General features: G+C 40.7%; 1 protein-coding gene across 3 annotated transcripts in view; it reads left to right on the top strand.

The window, feature by feature from the left end:
• ahnak (AHNAK nucleoprotein) overlaps positions 1-21,087 on the top strand; it is a 34,003-nt gene extending 12,916 nt beyond the window's left edge. The window contains exons 6-8 of one of the 3 annotated variants that reach the window (XM_074648715.1): positions 60-8,756; positions 9,114-17,709; positions 18,418-21,087. In XM_074648715.1, coding sequence (XP_074504816.1) covers positions 60-8,756; positions 9,114-17,709; positions 18,418-20,087 — 18,963 coding nt within the window. In that variant the 3' untranslated portion in view covers positions 20,088-21,087. Of the gene's footprint in view, positions 1-59 lie in introns of all 3 variants that reach the window. The other 2 variants (XM_074648714.1, XM_074648716.1) reach the window with 2 other exon arrangements.
• Positions 21,088-24,798: the final 3,711 nt, after the last annotated feature.

Raw genomic sequence — 24,798 nt, 5'->3', positions numbered from 1 at the left:
ATACATGGTATAATAACGTTTCCATGTTGTATGTCTTCCTGTCTTTTTTCTATCAACAGGGTGGGGAGGATGAGGACTATAAGAGAATATACACAAAGAAGATTAAGCCAAGGCTGAAGTCTGAAGACCTTGCAGAGGGAGTAGATGTTCGCACAGAGCGGACAAGCAGCACGAGCAGTGATGGCAGCACAATTACTACCATCACCCGCCGCATCACTACCTACACCGTAGATATGCCGGGTGGCATAAGTGAGCAACCTGAACTTTCAAGCCCAGAGTTCAAGGGGCTAAGGCACGAATCCGGTGATGGCTCTTCTCGTATACAAATCTCACCTGGCAGCCTTTCAGGTAACGTGGGAGCAGACAAGGGTGTTTTTGAGTCAAGCAATGTCTCTTACACTGGGCCACAAGTTAGCTCCACAGAGACAAGCTGGGGCAGTGGGGGAGTTCAGACCACAACAACTACAAGAGAGGTAGAAGGTCTCAGATTTAAAGGTCCTAACTTTGGAGCAGGGGGTAAAGGCCAGGGAGGCTTTGAGATCTCAAGAGGGAGTGGTGAGCAAGGTGATGGAAGCATTCAGATGTCAGGCACAAGCATGACACTGAGAGACAGCACAAACACTGGTAGTAGACATGTTACAATAGGAGGGTCGGGAGGTGCAGAGGTAACCTCAACTGATGAGAATGGAGGGTCAATTAGTCTTTCTTTACCAGGAAAGGGCATGCAGGGTTTGACTTCATCCATGGATAAATCACTGGATGGAAGTGTTGACACAAGTTTTGGTGAGAGGACAAAGGTGAAGGTATCTAAATCTACCATCAGTCACCCGCAGGCAAAGGGATCAGGCAACATTGATCTTCCGAATGTCAGACTTGGTGGAGGTTCCATAGGTATTGATACTGAATCGAGAGGTGGCAGGATAGGAGGATCAGCAATAACAGTGGGCAATGTTACTTCAGGATATTCCTCAGGGCCAGGCACGATTTCAGGGGCAGGTGTGGATGTCAACCTTACAGGTTCAAAGTTGAGAGGTGAGGTTGATGTCAACCTGCCAAGCACAAAGGGGGGAATAGACACTGAAGTTCCAGGCTATGAAAATGAGGGCACTGTGAGTAGTATGAAAACAATCAAGATGCCTGGGTTTGGAATTAAAGGAAACAAGAGAGAGGGAACCAGTGTTGAAGTTAAACTCAGCGGTGATGTGTCAACGGTTAAAATCCCATCTTTACCAGATACAGATGTGAACCTGAGGGGTTCCAAGGTAGGAAATATTGACGTAACAGGGCCAAAGACTGAGGGAGAAATAAAGGCACCCAAAATAGACATTAAAGGTCCAGCTATTAATATTGAGGGGAAGGCCAAGGGACCAAAAGTTGATATAAAAACTCCGGGGGTTGCCTTTAAAGCACCAGAAATCGATGGTGGGGAATCTGATATGAAAATTGATGGAGCAAAAATCAAGATGCCATCCAAAACAGGATCCACAATGCCAGAATGGGATATCAGTGTGAAAGGAAGTAATATGAAAGGAGATGTGTCAGTTCCAAAGATTGAGGGACACACAACAAAATCTAAAGTTGAGATCAAAGGACCAGAAGTTGATATTGAAAGGCCAAAAGGTGGATTTGGGATTCCTGGAATCAAAATTCCATCGTTTGGCTTTACAGATCCTAAGGTGAAAGCTCCAGATATGGATATAAAACTTTCAAAACCTGAAATTGATGTCAAGGCACCTGATGTAGACATAAAAGCTCCCAAAGTTGATATTGATATTAAGGGACCTAAAGGTGGATACAACCAGCCAAAATTTACAATGCCATCCATTGGCTTGAAAGGTCAGAAACTTGAAAGTGATGTGGTTGCGTCCATCCCAAAGATTAAAGGAGACATAACATCACCTGGCATTGACATCGAAACTCCAGAGTTTAACATTGAAGGCCCTGACGCAAAAATCAAAGGACCCAACATAAAGATACCAACTATAAAAGGACCAAAGATGCCAGAATTTGACATCAAACTAAAAGGTCCTAAAGTCAAAGGAGATGTGGATGTTTCAGTCAAAGGAGATCTAAAAGCTCCTGATGTGGATATTGAAGGACCAGATGTTGACATTGAGAGCCACAAAGGCGGATTTAAAATGCCTAAACCCAAAATCCCATCGTTTGGCATGAAGGGTCCAAAAGTAGAAGGTCCAGATGTTGATATAAACCTTCCCAAAGCAAACATTGACATCAACGCACCCAACATTGACATTGACAGACCAGAGGTTGATATTGAAGGGCCAAAGGGTGGATTTGGAATGCCTAAAATCAAGATGCCATCCTTTAATATCAAAGGTCAAAAGGTGGAGGGTCCAGATATGGATGTAAACATTGATGTGAAAGCACCTGATGTTGACATTCAAGGGCCAGAAGTTGACATTGAAGGACCGAATGCAAAACTCAAGGGAACCAAATTCAACATGCCAACCATATCAGGACAGAAAATCTCCAAGCCAGGTGTGGATTTCAATCTGAAAGGGCCACAAATGAAGGGAGACTTCGACTTGTCAGCGCCAAAGATAAAGGGAGACTTCAAAACACCTGATGTTGACATTAAAGGTCCAGAGGTCAATATTGAGGGGCCGAAGGGTGGATTTGGAATGCCTAAAATCAAGATGCCATCCTTTAATATCAAAGGTCAAAAGGTGGAGGGTCCAGATATGGATGTAAACATTGATGTGAAAGCACCTGATGTTGACATTCAAGGGCCAGAAGTTGACATTGAAGGACCGAATGCAAAACTCAAGGGAACCAAATTCAACATGCCAACCATATCAGGACAGAAAATCTCCAAGCCAGGTGTGGATTTCAATCTGAAAGGGCCACAAATGAAGGGAGACTTCGACTTGTCAGCCCCAAAGATAAAGGGAGACTTCAAAACACCTGATGTTGACATTAAAGGTCCAGAGGTCAATATTGAGGGGCCGAAGGGTGGATTTGGAATGCCTAAAATCAAGATGCCATCCTTTAATATCAAAGGTCAAAAGGTGGAGGGTCCAGATATGGATGTAAACATTGATGTGAAAGCACCTGATGTTGACATTCAAGGGCCAGAAGTTGACATTGAAGGACCGAATGCAAAACTCAAGGGAACCAAATTCAACATGCCAACCATATCAGGACAGAAAATCTCCAAGCCAGGTGTGGATTTCAATCTGAAAGGGCCACAAATGAAGGGAGACTACGACTTGTCAGCGCCAAAGATAAAGGGAGACTTCAAAACATCTGATGTTGACATTAAAGGTCCACAGGTTGATATCGAGGGTCCGAAGGGTGGATTTGAAATGCCTAAAGTCAAAATCCCATCATTTGGTTTGAAAGGTCCAAAGGTTGAAGTTCCAGATGTCGATATGAACCTCCCAAAGGCTGACATTGATGTGAAAGCAGCTGGCATTGACATTAAAGGCCCTGACGCAAAAATCAAAGGACCCAACATAAAGATGCCAACCATAAAAGGACCAAAGGTGCCAGAATTTGACATCAAACTAAAAGGTCCTAAAGTCAAAGGAGATGTGGATGTTTCAGTTCCAAAGATCAAAGGAGATCTGAAAGCTCCTGATGTGGATATTGAAGGACCAGATGTTGACATTGAGGGCCACAAAGGCGGATTTAAAATGCCTAAAGTCAAAATTCCATCGTTTGGCATTAAGGGTCCAAAAGTAGAAGGTCCAGATGTTGATATAAACCTTCCCAAAGCAAACATTGACATCAACGCACCCAAAGTTGACATTGAAAGACCAGAGGTTGATATTGAAGGGCCAAAGGGTGGATTTGAAATGCCTAAAATCAAGATGCCATCCTTTAATATTAAAGGTCAAAAAGTGGAGGGTCCAGATATGGATCTAAACATTGATGTGAAAGCACCTGATGTTGACATTAAAGGTCCAGAGGTCACTATTGAGGGGCAGAAGGGTGGATTTGAAATGCCTAAAGTCAAAATCCCATCATTTGGTTTGAAAGGTCCAAAGGTTGAAGTTCCAGATGTCGATATGAACCTCCCAAAGGCTGACATTGATGTGAAAGCAGCTGGCATTGACATTAAAGGCCCTGACGCAAAAATCAAAGGACCCAACATAAAGATGCCAACCATAAAAGGACCAAAGGTGCCAGAATTTGACATCAAACTAAAAGGTCCTAAAGTCAAAGGAGATGTGGATGTTTCAGTTCCAAAGATCAAAGGAGATCTGAAAGCTCCTGATGTAGATATTGAAGGACCAGATGTTGACATTGAGGGCCACAAAGGCGGATTTAAAATGCCTAAAGTCAAAATTCCATCGTTTGGCATTAAGGGTCCAAAAGTAGAAGGTCCAGATGTTGATATAAACCTTCCCAAAGCAAACATTGACATCAACGCACCCAAAATTGACATTGACAGACCAGATGTTAATATTGAAGGGCCAAAGGGTGGATTTGAAATGCCTAAAATCAAGATGCCATCCTTTAATATTAAAGGTCAAAAAGTGGAGGGTCCAGATGTAGATCTAAACATTGATGTGAAAGCACCTGATGTTGACATTCAAGGACCAGAAGTTGACATTGAAGGACCAAATGCAAAACTCAAGGGAACCAAATTCAACATGCCAACCATATCAGGACCAAAAATCTCCATGCCAGATGTGGATTTCAATCTGAAAAGGCCACAAATGAAGGGAGACTTCGACGTGTCAGCGCCAAAGATAAAGGGAGACTTCAAAACGCCTGAGTTTGACATCAAAGGTCCTCAGGTTGATATCGAGGGTCCGAAAGGTGGATTTGAAATGCCTAAAATCAAAATACCATCATTTGGTTTGAAAGGTCCAAAGGTTCAAGTTCCAGATGTTGAGATGAACCTCCCAAAGGCTGACATTGACGTGAAAGCAGCTGGCATTGACATTGAAGGCACTGATGCAAAAATCAAAGGACCCAACATAAAGATACCAACCATTAAAGGACCAAAGATGCCAGAATTTGACATCAAACTAAAAGGTCCTAAAGTCAAAGGAGATGTGGATGTTTCAGTTCCAAAGATTAAAGGAGATCTGAAAGCTCCTGATGTAGATATTGAAGGACCAGATGTTGACATTGAAGGACTGAATGCAAAATTCAAGGGAACCAAGTTCAACATGCCAACCATATCAGGCCCAAAAATCTCCATGCCAGATGTGGATTTCAATCTGAAAGGGCCACAAATGAAGGGAGACTTCGATGTGTCAGCGCCAAAGATAAAGGGAGACATGAAAACACCTGAGGTGAACATCAAAGGTCCACAGGTTGATATTGAAGGTCCAAAAGGTGGATTTGACATGCCTAAAATCAAAATGCCAACAATATCAGGACCCAAGATGCCACATTGGGACGTGAATCTGAAAGGGCCCAAAATAGAGGGAGATGTTGATGTGTCAGTTCCAAAGATTAAGGGTGACATCAAAGGTCCCAAGGTCGATATTGAAGGACCGGATGTTGACATTGAGGGCCACAAAGGAGGATTTAAAATGCCTAAATTTAAAATGCCATCCTTTGGGCTGAAAGGTTCAAATGTTGAAGGGCCAGAAGTTGATGTCAGCCTCCCAAAAGCTGATATTGACATTAAGGCCCCTGACTTGGATTTCAAAGGACCAAATATTGACATTGAGAGTCCAAGTGGTAAAATCAAAGGACCCAAATTCACCATGCCAAGCCTTTCAGGACCGGAACTTTCTATGCCAGATGTGGATTTCAATCTGAAAGGGCCACAAATGAAGGGAGACTTCGATGTGTCAGCGCCAAAGATAAAGGGAGACATGAAAACACCTGAGGTGAACATCAAAGGTCCACAGGTTGATATTGAAGGTCCAAAAGGTGGATTTGACATGCCTAAAATCAAAATGCCAACAATATCAGGACCCAAGATGCCACATTGGGACGTGAGTGTGAAAGGGCCCAAAATAGAGGGAGATGTTGATGTGTCAGTTCCAAAGATTAAGGGTGACATCAAAGGTCCCAAGCTCGATATTGAAGGACCAGATGTTGACATTGAGGGCCACAAAGGAGGATTTAAAATGCCTAAATTTAAATTGCCATCCTTTGGACTTGGAAGTTCAAATGTTGAAGTGCCAGAAGTTGATGTCAGTCTCCCGAAAGCTGATATTGACATTAAGGCCCCTGACTTGGATTTCAAAGGACCAAATATTGACATTGAGAGTCCAAGTGGTAAAATCAAAGGACCCAAATTCACCATGCCAAGCATTTCAGGACCGAAAGTTTCTATGCCAGATGTGGATTTCAATCTGAAAGGGCCACAAATGAAGGGAGACTTCGATGTGTCAGCGCCAAAGATAAAGGGCGACATCAAAACACCTGAGTTGAACATCAAAGGTCCACAGGTTGATATTGAAGGTCCGAAAGGTGGATTTGACATGCCTAAAATCAAGCTGCCATCAATATCAGGACCCAAGATGCCACATTGGGACGTGAGTCTGAAAGGGCCCAAAATAGAGGGAGATGTTGATGTGTCAGTTCCAAAGATTAAGGGTGACATCAAAGGTCCCAAGGTCGATATTGAAGGACCAGATGTTGACATTGAGGGCCACAAAGGAGGATTTAAAATGCCTAAATTTAAAATGCCATCCTTTGGGCTGAAAGGTTCAAATGTTGAAGGGCCAGAAGTTGATGTCAGCCTCCCAAAAGCTGATATTGACATTAAGGCCCCTGGCTTGGATTTCAAAGGACCAAATATTGACATTGAGAGTCCAAGTGGTAAAATCAAAGGACCCAAAATCACCATGCCAAGCCTTTCAGGACCGAAACTTTCTATGCCAGATGTGGATTTCAATCTGAAAGGGCCAAAATTGAAGGGAGACTTCGATGTGTCAGCGCCAAAGATAAAGGGCGACATCAAAACACCTGAGTTGAACATCAAAGGTCCACAGGTTGATATTGAAGGTCCGAAAGGTGGATTTGACATGCCTAAAATCAAAATGCCATCACTATCAGGACCGAAGCTGCCACATTGGGACGTGAGTCTGAAGGGGCCCAAAATAGAGGGAGATGTTGATGTGTCAGTTCCAAAGATTGAGGGTGACATCAAAGGTCCCAAGCTCGATATTGAAGGACCAGATGTTGACATTGAGGGCCACAAAGGAGGATTTAAAATGCCTAAATTTAAATTGCCATCCTTTGGACTTGGAAGTTCAAATGTTGAAGTGCCAGAAGTTGATGTCAGTCTCCCGAAAGCTGATATTGACATTAAGGCCCCTAACTTGGATTTCAAAGGACCAAATATTGACATTGAGAGTCCAAGTGGTAAAATCAAAGGACCCAAAATCACCATGCCAAGCCTTTCAGGACCGAAACTTTCTATGCCAGATGTGGATTTCAATCTGAAAGGGCCACAAATGAAGGGAGACTTCGATGTGTCAGCGCCAAAGATAAAGGGCGACATCAAAACACCTGAGTTGAACATCAAAGGTCCACAGGTTGATATTGAAGGTCCGAAAGGTGGATTTGACATGCCTAAAATCAAGCTGCCATCAATATCAGGACCCAAGATGCCACATTGGGACGTGAGTCTGAAGGGGCCCAAAATAGAGGGAGATGTTGATGTGTCAGTTCCAAAGATTGAGGGTGACATCAAAGGTCCCAAGCTCGATATTGAAGGACCAGATGTTGACATTGAGGGCCACAAAGGAGGATTTAAAATGCCTAAATTTAAAATGCCATCCTTTGGACTTGGAAGTTCAAATGTTGAAGGGCCAGAAGTTGATGTCAGCCTCCCAAAAGCTGATATTGACATTAAGGCCCCTGACTTGGATTTCAAAGGACCAAATATTGACATTGAGAGTCCAAGTGGTAAAATCAAAGGACCCAAATTCAACATGCCAAGCATTTCAGGACCGAAAATTTCTATGCCAGATGTGGATTTCAATCTGAAAGGGCCACAAATGAAGGGAGACTTCGATGTGTCAGCGCCAAAGATAAAGGGTGACATAAAAACACCTGAGTTGAACATCAAAGGTCCGCAGGTTGATATTGAAGGTCCTAAAGGTGGATTTGACATGCCTAAAATCAAAATGCCAACAATATCAGGACCCAAGATGCCACATTGGGACGTGAGTCTGAAGGGGCCCAAAATAGAGGGAGATGTTGATGTGTCAGTTCCAAAGATTGAGGGTGACATCAAAGGTCCCAAGGTCGATATTGAAGGACCAGATGTTGACATTGAAGGCCACAAAGGAGGATTTAAAATGCCTAAATTTAAACTGCCATCTTTTGGACTTGGAGGCTCAAATGTTGAAGGGCCAGAAGTTGATGGCAGTCTTCCGAAAGCAGATATTGACACTAAGGCACCTGGCTTGGATTTCAAAGGACCAAATATTGACATTGAGAGTCCAAGTGGTAAAATCAAAGGACCCAAATTCAACATGCCAAGCATTTCAGGACCGAAACTTTCCATGCCAGATGTGGATTTCAATCTGAAAGGGCCACAAATGAAGGGAGACTTCGACATGTCAGTGCCAAAGATAAAGGGTGACATAAAAACACCTGAGTTGAACATCAAAGGTCCACAGGTTGATATTGAAGGTCCTAAAGGTGGATTTGACATGCCTAAAATCAAAATGCCAACAATATCAGGACCCAAGCTGCCACATTGGGATATGAGTCTGAAGGGGCCCAAAATAGAGGGAGATGTTGATGTGTCAGTTCCAAAGATTGAGGGTGACATCAAAGGTCCCAAGGTCGATATTGAAGGACCAGATGTGGACATTGAAGGCCACAAAGGAGGATTTAAAATGCCTAAATTTAAACTGCCATCTTTTGGACTTGGAGGCTCAAATGTTGAAGGGCCAGAAGTTGATGGCAGTCTTCCGAAAGCAGATATTGACATTAAGGCACCTGGCTTGGATTTCAAAGGACCAAATATTGACATTGAGAGTCCAAGTGGTAAAATCAAAGGACCCAAATTCAACATGCCAAGCATTTCAGGACCGAAACTTTCCATGCCAGATGTGGATTTCAATCTGAAAGGGCCACAAATGAAGGGAGACTTCGACATGTCAGTGCCAAAGATAAAGGGAGACTTCAAAACGCCTGAGTTGGACATCAAAGGTCCACAGGTTGATATCGAAGGTCCGAAAGGTGGATTTGACATGCCTAAAATCAAAATGCCATCAATATCAGGACCCAAGCTGCCAGATTGGGACCTTAGTCTGAAAGGACCCAAGATAAAGGGAGATGTGTCAGGTCCACAGATTAAGGGAGATATAAAACCTGAGATTGAGATCAAAGGTCCTAAAATTGATTTAGAAATTCCAGAAGGACAACTTAGTGGGCCAAAGATGAAGTTACCAAAAATATCTGGACCAAAGATATCCTTGCCAGATGTCAATCTGAAGGGGCCAAAGTGGAAGGGCGATGTGAAAGGGGATGTTCAACTGCCAAAGGCTGAACTTGAGGGACCAGATGTTACAATTGAAGTTCCAGACATTGGCACAAAGAAAAGTAAATTTAAAATGCCAAAGTTCGGCTTCAAGGGGCCAAAGATAAAGGCCCCAGACACTGATGTGGAAAGGGTAAAAGGGGATATCAGCATCAAAGGAAAGACTGGTAGCTCTGAAGGTATTGATCTTGATCTGGGATTGACTAGTCCGAAAGCTAAAGGATCAAAATTCAAAATGCCGAAATTTGGTTTCAAAGGCCCAAAGGTCGAAATGCCAGATGTTGATATTAATCTTCCCAAAGCTGGCGCTGAAATAAAAAGTCCAAATATTAACATTGAAGGACCAGATGTTGACATTGAGAGTCCAAGTGGTAAAATCAAAGGACCCAAATTCAACATGCCAAGCCTTTCAGGACCGAAACTTTCTATGCCAGATGTGGATTTCAATCTGAAAGGGCCACAAATGAAGGGAGACTTCGATGTGTCAGTGCCAAAGATAAAGGGCAACATCAAAACACCTGAGTTGAACATCAAAGGTCCACAGGTTGATATTGAAGGTCCGAAAGGTGGATTTGACATGCCTAAAATCAAAATGCCATCACTGTCAGGACCCAAGCTGCCACATTGGGACGTGAGTCTGAAGGGGCCCAAAATAGAGGGAGATGTTGATGTGTCAGTTCCAAAGATTGAGGGTGACATCAAAGGTCCCAAGGTCGATATTGAAGGACCGGATGTTGACATTGAGGGCCACAAAGGAGGATTTAAAATGCCTAAATTTAAACTGCCATCATTTGGGCTTGGAGGATCAAATGTTGAAGGGCCAGAAGTTGATGTCAGCCTCCCGAAAGCTGATATTGATATTAACGCCCCTGACTTGGATATCAAAGGACCAAATATTGACATTGGGAGCCCAAGTGGTAAAATCAAAGGACCCAAATTCAACATGCCAAGCATTTCAGGACCGAAACTTTCTATGCCAGATGTGGATTTCAATCTGAAAGGGCCACAAATGAAGGGAGACTTCAAAACGCCTGAGTTGGACATCAAAGGTCCACAGGTTGATATCGAGGGTCCGAAAGGTGGATTTGACATGCCTAAAATCAATATGCCAACCATATCGGGACCCAAGCTGCCACATTGGGATATGAGTCTGAAAGGTCCCAAAATAAAGGGAGATGTCGATGTGTCAATTCCAAAGATTGAAGGTGACATAAAAGCTCCCAAGGTTGATATTGAAGGACCAGATGTTGACATTGAAGGCCACAAAGGAGGATTTAAAATGCCTAAATTTAAAATACCATCATTTGGACTTGGAGGTTCAAATCTTGAAGGGCCAGAAGTTGATGTCAGCCTCCCGAAAGCTGATATTGACATTAAGGCCCCTGACTTGGATTTCAAAGGACCAAATATTGACATTGAGAGTCCAAGTGGTAAAATCAAAGGACCCAAATTCACCATGCCAAGCATTTCAGGACCGAAACTTTCCATGCCAGATGTGGATTTCAATCTGAAAGGGCCACAAATGAAGGGAGACTTCAAAACGCCTGAGTTGGACATCAAAGGTCCACAGGTTGATATCGAGGGTCCGAAAGGTGGATTTGACATGCCTAAAATCAAAATGCCGTCATTTGGCTTCAAAGGTCCAAAAGTGGAGGGTCCAGATGTTGATATAAACCTTCCCAAAGGTAAACTTGACATTAAAGCACCTGACGTTGACATTGAAGGGCCAGATTTTGATATTGAAGGTCCTGATGCAAAATTGAGAGGACCCAAATTCAAAATGCCATCAATATCAGGACCCAAGATGCCACATTGGGACATGAGTCTGAAAGGGCCCAACATGAAGGGAGATGTCGATGTGTCAGTTCCAAAGATTGAGGGTGACATTAAAGTTCCCGAGGTAGATATTGAAGGACCGGATGTTGACATTGAGGGCCATAAAGGAGGATTTAAAATGCCTAAATTTAAAATGCCATCCTTTGGGCTGAAAGGTCCAAATATTGAAGGGCCAGAAGTTGATTTCAGCCTCCCGAAAGCTGATATTGATATCAACGCCCCTGACTTGGATATCAAAGGACCAAATATTGACATTGGAAGCCCAAGTGGTAAAATCAAAGGACCCAAATTCAACATGCCAAGCATTTCAGGACCGAAAATGTCTATGCCAGATGTGGATTTCAATCTGAAAGGGCCACAAATGAAGGGAGACTTCGACATGTCAGCGCCAAAGATAAAGGGAGACTTCAAAACGCCTGAGTTTGACATCAAAGGTCCACAGGTTGATATCGAGGGTCCGAAAGGTGGATTTGACATGCCTAAAATCAAAATGCCGTCATTTGACTTCAAAGGTCCAAAAGTGGAGGGTCCAGATGTTGATATAAACCTTCCCAAAGGTAAACTTGACATTAAAGCACCTGACGTTGACATTGAAGGGCCAGATTTTGATATTGAAGGTCCTGATGCAAAATTGAGAGGACCCAAATTCAAAATGCCATCAATATCAGGACCCAAGATGCCACATTGGGACATGAGTCTGAAAGGGCCCAACATGAAGGGAGATGTCGATGTGTCAGTTCCAAAGATTGAGGGTGACATTAAAGTTCCCGAGGTAGATATCGAAGGACCGGATGTTGACATTGAGGGCCATAAAGGAGGATTTAAAATGCCTAAATTTAAAATGCCATCCTTTGGGCTGAAAGGTCCAAATATTGAAGGGCCAGAAGTTGATTTCAGCCTCCCGAAAGCTGATATTGATATTAACGCCCCTGACTTGGATATCAAAGGACCAAATATTGACATTGGAAGCCCAAGTGGTAAAATCAAAGGACCCAAATTCAACATGCCAAGCATTTCAGGACCTAAACTTTCCATGCCAGATGTGGATTTCAATCTGAAAGGGCCACAAATGAAGGGAGACTTCGACGTGTCAGTGCCAAAGATAAAGGGAGACTTCAAAACACCTGAGTTGGACATCAAAAGTCCACAGGTTGATATCGAGGGTCCGAAAGGTGGATTTGAAATGCCTAAAATCAAAATGCCAACAATATCAGGACCCAAGCTGCCCGATTGGGATATGAGTCTGAAAGGTCCCAAATTAAAGGGAGATGTCGATGTGTCAGTGCCAAAGATAAAGGGAGACATCAAAACACCTGACTTTGATATCAAAGGTCCACAGGTTGATATCGAGGGTCCGAAAGGTGGATTTGAAATGCCAAAAATCAAAATGCCATCATTTGGCTTCAAAGGTCCAAAAGTGGAGGGTCCAGATGTTGATATAAACCTTCCCAAAGCTAACATTGATGTTAAAGCACCTGACGTTGACATCAAAGGTCCAGAGTTTGATATCAAAGGTCCGAAAGGTGGATTTGACATGCCTAAAATCAAATTGCCATCAATATCAGGACCCAAGATGCCACATTGGGACGTTAGTCTGAAAGGGCCCAACATGAAGGGAGATGTCGATGTGTCAGTTCCAAAGATTGAGGGTGACATAAAAGCTCCCAAGGTCGATATTGAAGGACCAGATGTTGACATTGAGGGCCACAAAGGAGGATTTAAAATGCCTAAATTTAAACTGCCATCCTTTGGGCTAAAAGGTCCAAATGTTGAAGGGCCAGAAGTTGATGTCAGCCTCCCGAAAGCTGATATTGATATTAACGCCCCTGACTTGGATATCAAAGGACCAAATATTGACATTGGGAGCCCAAGTGGTAAAATCAAAGGACCCAAATTCAACATGCCAAGCATTTCAGGACCGAAACTTTCTATGCCAGATGTGGATTTCAATCTGAAAGGGCCACAAATGAAGGGAGACTTCAAAACGCCTGAGTTGGACATCAAAGGTCCACAGGTTGATATCGAGGGTCCGAAAGGTGGATTTGACATGCCTAAAATCAAAATGCCGTCATTTGGCTTCAAAGGTCCAAACGTGGAGGGTCCAGATGTTGATATAAACCTTCCCAAAGGTAAACTTGACATTAAAGCACCTGACGTTGACATTGAAACGCCAGATTTTGATATTGAAGGTCCTGATGCAAAATTGAGAGGACCCAAATTCAAAATGCCATCAATATCAGGACCCAAGATGCCACATTGGGACATGAGTCTGAAAGGGCCCAACATGAAGGGAGATTTCGATGTGTCAGTTCCAAAGCTTGAGGGTGACATAAATGCTCCCAAGGTCAATATTGAAGGACCAGATGTTGACATTGAGGGCCACAAAGGAGGATTTAAAATGCCTAAATTTAAAATGCCATCCTTTGGGCTAAAAGGTCCAAATGTTGAAGGGCCAGAAGTTGATTTCAGCCTCCCGAAAGCTGATATTGATATTAACGCCCCTGACTTGGATATCAAAGGACCAAATATTGACATTGGGAGCCCAAGTGGTAAAATCAAAGGACCCAAATTCAACATGCCAAGCATTTCAGGACCGAAACTTTCTATGCCAGATGTGGATTTCAATCTGAAAGGGCCACAAATGAAGGGAGACTTCGACATGTCAGCGCCAAAGATAAAGGGAGACTTCAAAACGCCTGAGTTTGACATCAAAGGTCCACAGGTTGATATCGAGGGTCCGAAAGGTGGCTTTGACATGCCTAAAATCAAAATGCCGTCATTTGGCTTCAAAGGTCCAAAAGTGGAGGGTCCAGATGTTGATATAAACCTTCCCAAAGGTAAACTTGACATTAAAGCACCTGACGTTGACATTGAAGGGCCAGATTTTGATATTGAAGGTCCTGATGCAAAATTGAGAGGACCCAAATTCAAAATGCCATCAATATCAGGACCCAAGATGCCACATTGGGACATGAGTCTGAAAGGGCCCAACATGAAGGGAGATGTCGATGTGTCAGTTCCAAAGATTGAGGGTGACATTAAAGTTCCCGAGGTAGATATCGAAGGACCGGATGTTGACATCGAGGGCCATAAAGGAGGATTTAAAATGCCTAAATTTAAAATGCCATCCTTTGGGCTGAAAGGTCCAAATATTGAAGGGCCAGAAGTTGATTTCAGCCTCCCGAAAGCTGATATTGATATTAACGCCCCTGACTTGGATATCAAAGGACCAAATATTGACATTGGAAGCCCAAGTGGTAAAATCAAAGGACCCAAATTCAACATGCCAAGCATTTCAGGACCGAAAATGTCTATGCCAGATGTGGATTTCAATCTGAAAGGGCCACAAATGAAGGGAGACTTCGACATGTCAGCGCCAAAGATAAAGGGAGACTTCAAAACGCCTGAGTTTGACATCAAAGGTCCACAGGTTGATATCGAGGGTCCGAAAGGTGGATTTGACATGCCTAAAATCAAAATGCCGTCATTTGGCTTCAAAGGTCCAAAAGTGGAGGGTCCAGATGTTGATATAAACCTTCCCAAAGGTAAACTTGACATTAAAGCACCTGACGTTGACATTGAAAGGCCAGATTTTGATATTGAAGGTCCTGATGCAAAATTGAGAGGACCCAAATTCAAAATGCCATCAATATCAGGACCCAAGATGCCACATTGGGACATGAGTCTGAAAGGGCCCAACATGAAGGGAGATGTCGATGTGTCAGGTCCAAAGATTGAGGGTGACATCAAAGGTCCCAAGGTCGATATTGAAGGACCAGATGTTGACATTGAGGGCCATAAAGGAGGATTTAAAATGCCTAAATTTAAACTGCCATCTTTTGGGCTTGGAGGATCAAATGTTGAAGGGCCAGAAGTTGATTTCAGCCTCCCGAAAGCTGATATTGATATTAACGCCCCTGACTTGGATATCAAAGGACCAAATATTGACATTGGAAGCCCAAGTGGTAAAATCAAAGGACCCAAATTCAACATGCCAAGCATTTCAGGACCGAAACTTTCCATGCCAGATGTGGATTTCAATCTGAAAGGGCCACAAATGAAGGGAGACTTCGACATGTCAGCGCCAAAGATAAAGGGAGACTTCAAAACGCCTGAGTTTGACATCAAAGGTCCACAGGTTGATATCGAGGGTCCGAAAGGTGGATTTGACATGCCTAAAATCAAAATGCCGTCATTTGGCTTCAAAGGTCCAAAAGTGGAGGGTCCAGATGTTGATATAAACCTTCCCAAAGGTAAACTTGACATTAAAGCACCTGACGTTGACATTGAAGGGCCAGATTTTGATATTGAAGGTCCTGATGCAAAATTGAGAGGACCCAAATTCAAAATGCCATCAATATCAGGACCCAAGATGCCACATTGGGACATGAGTCTGAAAGGGCCCAACATGAAGGGAGATGTCGATGTGTCAGTTCCAAAGATTGAGGGTGACATTAAAGTTCCCAAGGTAGATATTGAAGGACCGGATGTTGACATTGAGGGCCATAAAGGAGGATTTAAAATGCCTAAATTTAAAATGCCATCCTTTGGGCTGAAAGGTCCAAATATTGAAGGGCCAGAAGTTGATTTCAGCCTCCCGAAAGCTGATATTGATATTAACGCCCCTGACTTGGATATCAAAGGACCAAATATTGACATTGGAAGCCCAAGTGGTAAAATCAAAGGACCCAAATTCAACATGCCAAGCATTTCAGGACCGAAAATGTCTATGCCAGATGTGGATTTCAATCTGAAAGGGCCACAAATGAAGGGAGACTTCGACATGTCAGCGCCAAAGATAAAGGGAGACTTCAAAACGCCTGAGTTTGACATCAAAGGTCCACAGGTTGATATCGAGGGTCCGAAAGGTGGATTTGACATGCCTAAAATCAAAATGCCGTCATTTGGCTTCAAAGGTCCAAAAGTGGAGGGTCCAGATGTTGATATAAACCTTCCCAAAGGTAAACTTGACATTAAAGCACCTGACGTTGACATTGAAGGGCCAGATTTTGATATTGAAGGTCCTGATGCAAAATTGAGAGGACCCAAATTCAAAATGCCATCAATATCAGGACCCAAGATGCCACATTGGGACATGAGTCTGAAAGGGCCCAACATGAAGGGAGATGTCGATGTGTCAGGTCCAAAGATTGAGGGTGACATCAAAGGTCCCAAGGTCGATATTGAAGGACCAGATGTTGACATTGAGGGCCATAAAGGAGGATTTAAAATGCCTAAATTTAAACTGCCATCTTTTGGGCTTGGAGGATCAAATGTTGAAGGGCCAGAAGTTGATTTCAGCCTCCCGAAAGCTGATATTGATATTAACGCCCCTGACTTGGATATCAAAGGACCAAATATTGACATTGGAAGCCCAAGTGGTAAAATCAAAGGACCCAAATTCAACATGCCAAGCATTTCAGGACCGAAACTTTCCATGCCAGATGTGGATTTCAATCTGAAAGGGCCACAAATGAAGGGAGATTTCGACGTGTCAGCGCCAAAGATAAAGGGAGACTTCAAAACGCCTGAGTTTGACATCACAGGTCCACAGGGTAATATCGAGGGTCCGAAAGGTGGATTTGAAATGCCTAAAATGAAAATGCCATCATTTGGCTTCAAAAGTACAAAAGTGGAGGGTCCAGATGTTGATATAAACCTTCCCAAAGGTAAACTTGACATTAAAGCACCTGACGTTGACATTGAAGGGCCAGATTTTGATATTGAAGGTCCTGATGCAAAATTGAGAGGACCCAAATTCAAAATGCCATCAATATCAGGACCCAAGATGCCACATTGGGACATGAGTCTGAAAGGGCCCAACATGAAGGGAGATGTCGATGTGTCAGGTCCAAAGATTGAGGGTGACATCAAAGGTCCCAAGGTCGATATTGAAGGACCAGATGTTGACATTGAGGGCCATAAAGGAGGATTTAAAATGCCTAAATTTAAACTGCCATCTTTTGGGCTTGGAGGATCAAATGTTGAAGGGCCAGAAGTTGATTTCAGCCTCCCGAAAGCTGATATTGATATTAACGCCCCTGACTTGGATATCAAAGGACCAAATATTGACATTGGAAGCCCAAGTGGTAAAATCAAAGGACCCAAATTCAACATGCCAAGCATTTCAGGACCGAAACTTTCCATGCCAGATGTGGATTTCAATCTGAAAGGGCCACAAATGAAGGGAGATTTCGACGTGTCAGCGCCAAAGATAAAGGGAGACTTCAAAACGCCTGAGTTTGACATCACAGGTCCACAGGGTAATATCGAGGGTCCGAAAGGTGGATTTGAAATGCCTAAAATGAAAATGCCATCATTTGGCTTCAAAAGTACAAAAGTGGAGGGTCCAGATGTTGATATAAACCTTCCCAAAGGTAAACTTGACATTAAAGCACCTGACGTTGACATTGAAGGGCCAGATTTTGATATTGAAGGTCCTGATGCAAAATTGAGAGGACCCAAATTCAAAATGCCATCAATATCAGGACCCAAGATGCCACATTGGGACATGAGTCTGAAAGGGCCCAACATGAAGGGAGATGTCGATGTGTCAGGTCCAAAGATTGAGGGTGACATTAAAGTTCCCAAGGTAGATATTGAAGGACCGGATGTTGACATTGAGGGCCACAAAGGAGGATTTAAAATGCCTAAATTTAAACTGCCATCTTTTGGGCTGAAAAGTCCAAATATTGAAGGGCCAGAAGTTGATTTCAGCCTCCCAAAAGCTGATATTGATATTAACGCCCCTGACTTGGATATCAAAGGACCAAATATTGACATTGAGAGTCCAAGTGGTAAAATCAAAGGACCCAAATTCAACATGCCAAGCATTTCAGGACCGAAACTTTCCATGCCAGATGTGGATTTCAATCTGAAAGGGCCACAAATGAAGGGAGACTTCGACATGTCAGTGCCAAAGATAAAGGGAGACTTCAAAACGCCTGAGTGTGACATCAAAGGTCCACAGGTTGATATCGAGGGTCCGAAAGGTGGATTTGACATGCCTAAAATCAAAATGCCGTCATTTGGCTTCAAAGGTCCAAAAGTTGAGGGTCCAGATGTTGACATAAACCTTCCTAAAGCTAACATTGATGTTAAAGCTCCTGACATTGACATTGAAGGGCCACACATTGATATTGGAGGGCCAGAGGGAAAAATCAAAGGATCAAAATTCAAGCTGCCATCAATATCAGGGCCTAAACTGCCAGATTGGGATCTGTCACTTCCAAAGATCGAGGGAGATATAAAAACTCCCAAGTTGGATATTCAAGGACCAGAGTTTCACGGCCACAAAGGAGGATTTCAAATGACAGGTCCAAATATTGAAGCGCCAGAAGTTGATATTAACCTTCCCAAAACAAACATTGATGTGAACGCACCTGATTTTGATATCAATCTAAAAGGGCCTAAAGTCAAAGGAAAGATGGATGCATCAGTGCCCAAATTGAAAGCAGATATCAAAGGTCCAAATGCTAACATTGCAGTACCCACCATCACTATGGAAGGTGCGTCTGTTGATTCGGTAAAGACAGGTGTTACATTTCCCAAGTTCAAAGGTCCTAAGTTTGGATTGAAATCCCCGGAAGTGGAGGGGAAGACAACAGCAAGTGAAGCAAGTCTTGATGCCCCTGATATTAATATCAATATAAAGGGGAAAAAGGGGAAATTCAAACTTCCTAAAGTGAAAGGAAAGTCAAAGAAACCTGATCTTGAGTTAGAAACACCAGACTTGGATGTAGACACACCCAATATTCATGTCAAAGGAACAAAGGTAAAGAAGCCTGTTTTTGGTAAGCTTCATTTCCCTAATGTGGAATTTGATCTCAAATCACCAAAATTGAAAGGCGATGGATCTGACATCAATTTTCCATCTGCTAGCTTGAACGCCGGTATTGAAGGTTCTGGTTATGACAGTCCGGATGTTCATTTGGGAGGTACAGATGTGAAATTAAAGTCTCCTAATATTAAAATGCCAAATGTGAACGTGTCCGCTCAAGGCCCAAGAATAAATACAAAAGGTGGTGTAGAGATTGATGCAAGTGCTCCAGGGGGCAGTGCAAGTGGTGGCCTTCATTACCCAGAAGGTACTGTAACCTTTCCCAAGTTCAAGGTCCCAAAATTTGGTATCAAACTGCCTCAGTTGGAAGGCCAGGGAGGGGGAGGAAATGTTGAGTCAGCTAGTGGAGGCATAAACATACAGTCTCCATCTGTTAGTGGCCAAGTCAGTTCACTAAATATTGAGGTCCCTAGTCCAGATCTGAGGCACAGAGAAGGTAAAATGAAGGTAAAGATGCCAAAACTGTTTGGCAAATCAAAAGCAAAGGGCAGTAGTGCAGGTGACCTTCGAGGACCAGACGTAGGATTGAGTACAAGTGGAAAAGGGGAACTGATGGGTGGAAAATTAGAATTTGAGGGTGATCCTGGGCTCAGTGTGTCAACTAAAGGCAAGTCAGCCTCACTCGATCTATTTAAGAAATCAAGGCATCGGTCTTCTTCTGATGAGGGGGGGCTTGCAGTTAGTCCTCATTCAGCTACCTTAGAAGCTGGGAGTGGTGACATTTCATTAGACCTAGGAGAAAGCAAGGTCAAAGGAAAGAAAGGCAAGTTGAAGTTTGGCACCTTTGGAGGTTTTGGTGCAAAGTCAAAGGGCTCATATGAAGTGTCACTTGGTGAGGAGGGTGAAGCAGGTGCAGGTGTTGCTCTATCCTCGAGAAAAAAATCAAGATTGTCTTCATCTTCCAGCAGTGACAGTGGTTCAAGAGGTGGTTTCAGGTTCCCAAGACTTGAACTATCTGTTTCACCAAAAAAATGATTTATGAGGTAAATTAAACTCTCTCATGTACTCCCAAATATACTCTCCTAATATGGCAAATTCTTCAATCTAAAGCTAGATCTTTAAAACCTAAGGGGACGTACACAGTCATCTCAATATCGTTAACTATGAGAAATTATTTTTTTCAGTAATTAGACAGGAGTGCATGAGATTGTTTAAAATCCCTTATAACTGTAAATAAGATTAATTTGTATTGTAATAATAATATTGTTTTTTGTACATAGTCCAGATTTATTGAACATATGCCATCTCACCAAATTTTCATCAAGAGTTTATTACAGGGTTGTCATTTTGTCCTATTTCATTCTATTAAATGAATGTTATTAATGAACGGGTGTGGTATATTTGTATCCAGGGGTCTATTGCACAGAACAGATAGTTACAATTGTTATTTTGAAGGAAAATGTTGTTTATAAACCCAGACACAAATATAAACAGTTACCTTTTTTTTTAATGTATGAAATGATTTTATTTTCGAGCTTTGATATTATATAACCAGTGTAGAAGCATATTTAGGCAACATAGAGCTGGTCCTTTCTAACACATTTTAAAGAGTAAAGGTGTTGCATTTAGCGCAATTGCAAAGACAATCACTGTTTGGAAACTACCAACTCTCTGAAGTGCTGTTCATTTTTTTAAGAAATTTTATTCACCCTCTGATTCTGTGTCATTTAACAAAAACATGCATTGTTTCATTTGCTTCCTAATGTGTCTGTGTAATTTTCATTCTTACCTGTTTTATGATGCCCCTCTGTATTTTATTTGCTGTCACTCTCTCTTTGTACACACACCTTATCATAATGTTAAAAAAAAATCACAAATAAACTGTCACTGTTTGATTTCAGTAAAATCTGTGTTGGTAGAGAGTTGCATTGTTTAGATCAGATATGATGGAGATATAGCATGATTCTTTGGGTCTATTCTTGTGTGTGTGTATTCTGCCGGATAAACTAAATAAAAAGATTTATAGAATTTAAAAGGTTTCTGAAATCAGTTTTTGCCAGTGTGATATGGACAATACGTGCTTGTGTTTGTCTATATTTTGTTCTACATTACAGTCATTTTATCCAAGTTTTCATTAATATCCATCATCATCAATTAATCCCACTTGAATTATCATTTGTATTTCTAAGCCCTGATAGCAGTGATGTCACCACTGATGCAGAGACTTAACAGCTAACACTGGATACAGGGATACATTAAATCTAGTGAACAGTTCATTACACAAAACCAAGGGTAGAAGAAGTGTTAAGATCTTTTACTTACTTAAGTGCCAATACAACAATGTTAAAGTAGCCTACTCCACTACAAGTAAAAGTACTGTATTCAAAATCCTAGTTGTGGTAAAAGTAAAACTACAGTTCATGTCAAAAATTATCAGAAGTAAAAGTACTCATTCTGCAGAAAATGGCCTCCGTTACTGATATATTATCATATATTTTCTCATCAGGTTGTTAATACTAATGCATCATAGTATAAGCAACATTTTACTGTTGTAGCAGGTTGAGATGGAGTTAGATAGTTTCATCCAGTGGTTCCTAATTTAGGGGTTAGGCTCCCTCCAAAGGGTCACAACGGGGTCTTCAGATTATTAATGGTGTAGAAAACATCAAAAAATAAAATAAAAATAAATGTTCTGTTTCCCAATTGTGTATTTTCCTTTTGGACGTTTCTCAAATCTTTGCTTTTTTCAGAAGTAGTGGATAATTTTACCTTTTTGAGCCTCAAACAGTTATTAAAATTGAACCATCTGAGAAGTTTAGAGGTGAAATGTCTCTTTAGTGGAACTGCTAACAAGTCATGGTCACAAACCAAAAAGATTTGAAACCACTGGTTTAATTTTTTTAACAGATTATTGTATTTTATAAGCTTAACATGTGTTTTTTTTCTATCTGAAAAGTAACTAAAAAGTAACTAAAGCTGTTAAATAAACGTAGTGGAGTATAAAGTGCAATACTTACCTCTGAGATGTGGTGGAGTAGAAGTATAAAGTAGAATGAAATGGAAAAACTCAAGTATACCCCAAAATTGTTCTTTGTCACCTTTGTAGAGCCAAAAGTTTCAAATTTGGGGTACTTAAATACCAAACATAAAAATATCAGTGGTGGAAGAAGCACCCAGATCTTTTAATGTAAAAGTTGCAGTATCACACTGTAAAAATACTCTGTTACATGTAAAAGTCCTGCATTCAAAATCTTACTGTACTTAAGTAAAAGTACAAAACTTTTATGTACTTAAAGCTGAAGTGGGCGAGATTGGAGCAAATATGATTAAAAAAAGTTATTTTTATAAAACGCTATATTGTGACAGTAGTACATGAAACGGGTAACCTAACAAAAATCATGTGCATCTGCAAGATTTCACTTACCGGAGGAAAACAAGCAGTAAGAGCTGATCTGAGGTCTGCTCTCCAGCTGCAGTCTATGAGAGCCGGCTGTCAATCACTCGCGAACTCCGACCAAACGGTCAAACTAGGCAGCGCTGATCAAATATGAATCAATATTATGTTACGTTAATGCCTATTTGTCACCTCAAATGTTTTCAGAATCATCTTGTAGTGCACGGTTTAGCTGTAAAATTAGAATGTGTGTGACGCTGCAGCCATTGTTAAATCTGGTGAAGGAACGCCAAGTTCCGGTCACATGACCAGAGCACAGCCAATAGGAACGCTCTCTCTCTGAAATGACTGGTCAAAGCCTCCCGTCACGGGCTAGATTTTATAAAGTCTGAAAACAGAGCCATGATGATGTGCAGAAGTCTAGTTATCTCTCAGAACACTTTAATTACAATATGCTGAAAGGTTATTATGGCATTTTTGCCCAATGATACCAAAAATATACTGCCTACTGCCACTAGTACCAAAAATAAAAAGTACTCATTATGCAGAATGGCCCATTTCAGAATCATATACGGTGAAAAAACAAAAACATTCTGCCTACTCCAGCTTTAAGGCTGTAATAGAATAACAGTGTGCGATTAAAACCAGTAGGAGGCAGCAATGCAATCAACTGTTGGAATACTCCAAAGAAGAAGAAGAAGAAGAAGAAGAAGGAAGAAGAAGAAGACTTTTTTTTTTTCAACATACTCTAGTATAACTTTTTTTTCACATACTATACTATGACTTTTTTTTATTTTTTCAACATACTATAGTATGACTCTTTTAAAAAAAATATTTTTCCACCTACTATACTATGACTTTTTTTTGACATACTATGACTTTATTTTCAACATACTATACCATGATTTTTTTTTTTTCGACATACTATACTTTGACTTTTTCTCGACATACTATACTATGACTTATTTATTTTTTCGACATACAATACCATGAGTTTTTTAAATTTTTTCTTCATATTATACTATGACTTTTTTATTTTTTCAACATAGTATACTATGAGTTTTTTTCCCGACATACTATACTATGACTTTTTCTATTTTTTCTTCATACTATACAATGGCTTTTTTTCGAAATACTATACTATGACTTTTTTTTCCGAAATACTTGAGTATGACTTTTTAATTTTTTCGACATACTTTACTATGCCTTTTTTTTTTTAAATACTTGAGTATGACTTTTTTATTTTGTCGACTTACTATACTATGACTTTTTTTCGACATACTATACTATGCTATTTTTTTGACATACTATTCTATAACCTTTTAAAAAGTTTTTAAACATACTTTACTATGACTTTTTTTCGACATTCCATAGGGTGAATTCTTTTTAATTTTTTGACATACGTTACTGATTTATGATATAGTATGTCGAAAAATGTATGATATAAAAGTCATAATATAGTATGTCGAAAAATGTATGATATAAAAGTCATATTATACTATGTCAAAAAATTTCATGGAAAAAGTCATAATATAGTATGTTGAAAAAATAAAAAAAGTCATAGTATAGTATCTCGAAAAATTTCATGAAAAAAAGTCATAGTATAGTATGTACTATGAGTAGATGTGTTTTTTTCCCAACATACTATAGTATGACTTTTTTTTATTTTTTCAACATTATATACTGTGACTTTTTTATTTTTTCCACATTCTATACTATGACTTTTTAAAAATGTTTCGACATACTATACTATGACTTTTTTATTTTTTCGACATACTATAATATGACTTTTTTTCAACATGCTATATTATGAATTATTTTTTACAAACTATATTATAACTTATTTTTACGACATACTATACTATTACTTTTTTTCATAGTATAGTAAGTTGAAAAAATAAAAAAGTCATAATATAGTATGTCGAAAAATGTATGATATAAAAGTCAGTATAGTATGTCGGAAATTTCATGAAAAAAAGTCATAGTATAGTATGTTGAAAAAATTTAAAAAGTCATAATATAGTATGTCGAAAAATGTATGATATAAAAGTCATAGTATATTATGTCGAAAAATTTCATGAAAAAAAGTCATAGTATAGTATGTCTGAAAAATCTTTATGAAAAAAGTCATATAGTATGTCGAAAAATTTCATGAAAAAAAGTCATAGTATAGTATGTACTATGAGTAGTCGTGTTTTTTTTTCCCCACATACTATAGTATGACTTTTTTATTTTTTCAACATTATATACTGTGACTTTTTAATTTTTTCTATATACTATACTATGACTTTTTTTTCCTACATACTATTCTATGACTTATTTTTTCAACATACTATACTATGACTTTTTTTC

The sequence above is a fragment of the Sebastes fasciatus genome, chromosome 10, assembly GCF_043250625.1.
Source record: "Sebastes fasciatus isolate fSebFas1 chromosome 10, fSebFas1.pri, whole genome shotgun sequence".
Classification (NCBI taxonomy): Eukaryota; Metazoa; Chordata; class Actinopteri; order Perciformes; family Sebastidae; genus Sebastes; species Sebastes fasciatus.
The sequence above is the reverse complement of the archived record's forward strand: the minus strand, read 5'-3'. Positions and strand labels throughout refer to the sequence as shown.